General features: G+C 32.4%; 1 protein-coding gene across 2 annotated transcripts; it reads right to left on the bottom strand.

Moving 5' to 3' along the window:
- Positions 1-1254: 1254 nt before the first annotated feature.
- On the bottom strand, positions 1255-3840 carry LOC131641225 (protein trichome birefringence-like 3). Of its 2 annotated transcripts, none has more exons than XM_058911526.1 (6): positions 3347-3840; positions 2858-3101; positions 2604-2775; positions 2283-2482; positions 1910-2068; positions 1255-1773 (listed from the first exon to the last, which is right to left on the bottom strand). In XM_058911526.1, exons 1-6 carry the CDS (start codon positions 3528-3530, stop codon positions 1443-1445), a joined length of 1290 nt encoding a protein of 429 aa, XP_058767509.1. In that variant the 5' UTR covers positions 3531-3840; the 3' UTR covers positions 1255-1442. The 2 variants fall into 2 exon arrangements, with proteins under 2 accessions (XP_058767509.1, XP_058767510.1); XM_058911527.1 differs by having other exon boundaries at positions 2858-3098; positions 3347-3838.
- Positions 3841-5515: the final 1675 nt, after the last annotated feature.

A 5515-nucleotide genomic window follows, 5' to 3' on the forward strand; every position in this document is an offset into this window, starting at 1 on the left:
AGACTTCATGGCTGATGAAACATTTGACAAGTCTTGAAGGCAACTGTTTTGGGCCGTCAAAGGGCCAATACGGGCGACACCTAAGTGTTAAGTCTAACAGTGCAAAGTTCATTAAAATTATCCATCGTATATAATTGACACACGTGAGACGCAAGATACACTTTGTGATACCATACTTTAATTTCTCTCATTTTGGACTATATGTACCTAACTTGGGGGTTTAAATGCTAACCTTGAAAGTCCACTTCGCACTGTCGTATGAGAGACCCATACCACCGCTTAAGAGTCTGTCATCACCAATCAATCACAATTCTGATTCTAGTATGAAACCGAAGATATAGTTGAGAAATGGAAGATCCATACCACCGCTATCGTTGCTGCCGCCGTTCGTCTGAAGTGGCTCGATTAGTCGAATCGGGCTTGGCTAATCCATTGGTACCCGGAATGGAAATTTTAATTAATTGATATAAATTTTTTAAATGTGTTGTTTTAAATGTTGCATTATTTGTGTTTGACCGAACCTCCCATGTTTTCCTTATTAACCAAGGCCACTTCCACTCCTCTCTCCCATTTTTCTCTCTATCTGGGTTCAGAGTTCCTCTCTATAAATAAAGGCCTTTGCACCTCATTTTCTCCACTCCATATTTCTGCATTAACCGAAATCTTTCTCCTCTCTCTTCTCGACGACTGAATTCATACTATATACGTCTAGTCTTTGTACCATCTGATGGTGCCTTTAGATCGATTACCTAATGTGCAGTAGTAATTGTAGTAGTAGTAATTGTACCGTTAAGAACCGAGTTGATTCATTCTGTAGGCGTTGTAGTTTATGTCCGTCTTGCACAATTTTAGATAGTGCCACGAAACTTCTTAAAGAAAAGGACTTAGTCCGCGATTCAATTTGGTAATTTTTTTCGGTGGCATATTTTCAAAAATGGTAAAACAAAAGAAGCATCCGTTGCACTGTGTTTGGTTTCATGATTTCAAGAAGACAGAGTAAGGATTTTCAATTTAAGCCTAAAATGAAGTGTGTAGAGATGAATAAGATGAAGTTATACACGTTGCAGAACTAAAACAAAATGTTCCATGCCATGCATCTAATGGACACATAAATTTTTTGGTGATGCAGTATGGTAATCAACGTACACATTTGCCAACTTAGAAGACAAACTTAGTAAAAAAACATGTAGGACTAATTCATTACAAACCTCTACCTTAAAACATCGCAAGCTGTGTTCGATCTTTTTAATCAAGTAACATAAAAACACAATTAACCTTCTATTTGCAAATAAAATTTTGTTATATATGTCACACAAATAATATTGAATTAAAAGATTAATGTACACAATCAAACCAGTGGACATCTTCATGTCACAAAGGAAAAACAAAACAAAAACAAAGTAAAAAATATCATATGATTTTTGTGCAACATATATATTGTGTTACAACATTGCCAAAAGTATTTGATTCCATGTATCAGGAACTCCGGGCAAACACCAATGTATACAATCCGCATTTTGCGGATTAGTCCTTTCTTCTTCGGTTAACAGTTTTCCTCCGGTTTCGGTATACACGTTAGAATGACCATCAATTCTGTATTCTGATATTTGTGTTATGTTGATGAATGTCACAGGAACCTTCATTTTCTTCACAACTTTCGCAACCACACTCATTATGCGTTTATCGGAGCCAGTTCCCCAATGCTTCTTCTTTTTCACTGGTTTCGTCTCGTTGAAGCATTTTTCGTCTTTCATGTTTCCCCAATCTTGGCTTCTGAGAAATGAAATATGAGTTGTTAGAATCTTGAACATATTACTCATAGTACTCAAAATAAACCAAGTGATAATTTTAAGGTCTAAAACCGAAATAAGTGTATATTATAGGGACTAAAAACTAAAACGTTCATGACCTTGTGTGTGTAGGTGACATTGTTGTGAAGAAGATTTTGGTTTTGTTTGGATTGATAGTTGAATCAACCCAATTAGCCCATGTCTTCAAAGCTAACTTGTAAGCAACGGGTGTGTCGAATTCTTCGTATCCTTCATATCCATTGCCAAATGAACCCCATCTAAAATTTATTAACTTTATGTTAGAAATCATTCTCATCCATTCGGTTAAAGAGTAACAATCAACTGTATAAGTGACTGTTGAATGTTGATCATGGTCTTAAATTGCAGTCCGCAGACACAGACCCAATATAAAGGTTTTAGTGGTGTCTGCATCTGGAACCGCAATTTAAAACCATGATCATGTATAACAAAAGATGAATGAGATGAACTTACAATGATTTAATGGTAGCACCACTCATCCACCATACATAGGTATTGAAAACAAGAATATCCACTCCTGTCCAATTTTTTGCTCTCTCTTTGATAGCATCCACTTTTATTATCCTTTTCTTTGTATCTCCAATGATGTTTATGTCAGTGTTGGACTCAACCAGATATGGAGCCCAATAGAATTCTATAGTAGCATTGTATTCCTGTAAAAACACATCCAACATAAGCATCAGTGTTTTAAAAATCAGACCGGAGATCAATCAGTTGAGATCTTGTATCACGGTTTAATCGGTTCAACCTTTGAATACTAGTATGCATCAATACCTTGGCTTTGAAGACTGAATGAACAATCCCTCTTCTCATAGATTTCATCTTTTCCGGTATGATCCATTCTACCAAACATACAAAAGACTCCCATTGATTTCTTTGCAAGGAATCCCCTACAAATAATAGTCTTTTCCCTTGAAGCTTTTTAAGGGCCAACGCTGCATTGAAACTATAAAAAAAAATGTAGGAGTTACACAAAACAAGTTTTGAAAAAAATCACAATTCAAACATGTTTGGATTGTAGAATTTACCTTGGCAAGGTACAATCTTCTGGCTGCCACTCCCAATGTTGGTAATCAAAATCTGTTCTACCATTTTTTACACAAGAAAACTGTCTGTCTATGTATGGACAAGTTATGTCAGTGTAGAGAGGCTTTATTGATTGGTTAAAAACCCATTTTCCATTAGCAATGTTGCATTCTTCTGTGTCAAATTCAAATCTGTCATCAATCCATGTTTCATTTACAATCTCTTCTTCAACTTTCTTTTCACCTGCTAGAACAATCAAAATATCAGACACATCATTACCAGGGCCGTCTCTGAAAGCGTGCAAGAAGAACTACTGCAGGGTTCAAATTTTGTCATAGTTAAACCGTGGCTAAATAAGACCTCTAATTATTTTTCCACGGTTGAACTGTGAATAACCTACACAGGCGTCCAAAAACTTAAGACGGTTCTGATCATTACAAATTTACCATAGAAATTTAAGATAGTTGTGGCATATGTGAAGTTATACTCACTTGGTTTTGGTTTGGTGTTCTTTCTAGGACAGGGTTTGTTGAACTTGAAGATGGAATTAGAAGAAAGAAAACTGAGTCTCTCAGCATACAAAACAGCAAAGAAAACAAGAACACCAATTGTGATGATAATGATAGGAAAAGGCACTTTTCCTCTATGAATCTTCATTATGCCAGAATGGATCATGAAGAGAAGAGTGAGAAGAAATCAGAATGAATTATTGGACAAAATTATGCAACAGAATGATGAAGACATTGTAGGAAAAAAAGGTTCAGAGAGGGAAGGTTTTATGCAATTTTTGAGTAGAAGTGAAGTTAAAGCATAGTATGACTAAAAAAATGTTAAAAAAGATACTAGAGGGTAAGGAATGAGTTGAAAGGGTTACATCATGCTTTCTATATTTATCATGTGGGTAATATATATACTTTTAGAAGAATTGTTAGGTTCTCATCTCTCTCTCTCTCTCTCTCTTCTATCACATGTTGAATATTCCATACATCTTTTTGAATCCTTTGTAGTATTTTGTAGTGGATATGTTATGATTCTTATGAGTGAATATTTGAGTTAGAGTATGAAACAATTTGTTTTGAAAAATTTGAATTTGCTTAAGTATTAAGAATGTAATCTTTTTAAAGTGTAATTATGTAGATTTTTTTGTTGTTGAAAAGTTTCTAAGTTTGGAAATTTATTTATACCATTGGTGACATTATGTTCATTCATTAAGGTGCTTGTGTAAATTATACTCCTAAACTTGAATTTTATATTGTTTTTTAAAGGTGGAATCATGTAGATATATCGAATGTTGCTCTTTACAAAGATCTACCAAACTAGAATATATAGATGAATAATCATGTTTGGATGTCAAGTTTTTTTTTTTTACTGTATATTGAATTTAAGTATGAATAGTTAAATCTTACATGGATTAAAAATAAATGAAATATTAGATATATAAGAGAAAAAACACATTCTCATTATCTTAGGGTCCATTTAGGAGTTGATTTTTCGAGGATTTTGGAGAGAAAGACTTTTGAAGGGTTGCATCTATATCTTAAAATGTGTTTGATATGTTTGAAAAGTTTAAAAAACAATATAATTTTATATGCTAATATTAGTTTATTGTTTTTTAAAATATTTTAAAATATCAAACACATTTTAATATATTAATGCGACTCTCCAAAGCCTTTTCCTCCAAAATTCTCCAAAAAATCAATTCTCAAACATACCTTTAAAATTTTGAATGAATATATTATTAATGTCTCTTGAATCCTGAATGTTTAATTTATTATCACTCCAGAAACTTTCCAACAAGTGCTTCATCTAATTTAATCATTTTTTTTTTCACGAATTAACCAAATGTCACTGAAGTGTAAAAAAAAAGTACATATTTATTTTGAAAAAAAAATAATTTTGTTTTGCAAATGCATATCCAAACAATAAAAAAAAATTATTTTTGAAGAGATTACTGGAAAAATTCCTCACTAATTTTAATTAAAAGATCAAAATGCCTTTCTTAATGACAAAATTGAGAGTAAAACAAAATTTTCTTCCTCATTACACAATCTTAAATCTACCTTTGTAATTTTTGCAAGTTGTTCCAATTTTGAGTAAGACATGATAGCTTCCAATATGTTGTTTTTTCAACTTTCCACTTTTCCTTTCCTTTTTGATAGTAACTATTGGTTGCATGGACAACTTTCTCTCTTCAATCTTCCTCTTGAATTTTTCATGTATTCTCATTTGTCCATTTGTGTTTTTTGAGTAATCTTCAAAATATGTACCTAGTTTCTATTTTTGTCATTCAATTCCTTCCAAATCTATGATAGCTAGATTTAGATGTCAATATAATTTAGAAAATTTAAGTAGAAATTCCAACTTTTATTAGTTTTCTATTTGGTAGAAATTGCTAATTATGCTTTGGTGATACATGATTTCTTAAGAATTTGTCTTTATGCAAACAAGGAAGAGGCTGTTTAAAAGGTTACTTCAATTGAGTTACTAGAGGTTAAATTTTATTAAATAGAAATATATGGTTAAGGTTGAATTAAGTGAAGTTTCTTAATTAGTTAAAGTTGAATAACGTATGAGACTGAAAGTAGGTGAGATATACGGTTTTATAATGTACTTGAAACTTAGCATGAGAGAAAAAAACAGTTGAATTTAATTGTATTGGA

This window comes from Vicia villosa, unplaced genomic scaffold (assembly GCF_029867415.1).
Source record: "Vicia villosa cultivar HV-30 ecotype Madison, WI unplaced genomic scaffold, Vvil1.0 ctg.003588F_1_1, whole genome shotgun sequence".
In the NCBI taxonomy this organism is placed as follows: Eukaryota; Viridiplantae; Streptophyta; class Magnoliopsida; order Fabales; family Fabaceae; genus Vicia; species Vicia villosa.

Bases quoted from the DNA above. Each gene is read 5' to 3' on its own strand.
- LOC131641225 (XM_058911526.1), bottom strand. From the start codon at position 3,530: ATGATCCATTCTGGCATAATGAAGATTCATAGAGGAAAAGTGCCTTTT. The intron at 3,102-3,346 runs GTGAGTATAACT...TGATTGTTCTAG, and splicing joins GAACACCAAACCAAAACCAA to CAGGTGAAAAGAAAGTTGAA. The intron at 2,776-2,857 runs GTAAATTCTACA...TTTTTTTTATAG, and splicing joins GAAGATTGTACCTTGCCAAG to TTTCAATGCAGCGTTGGCCC.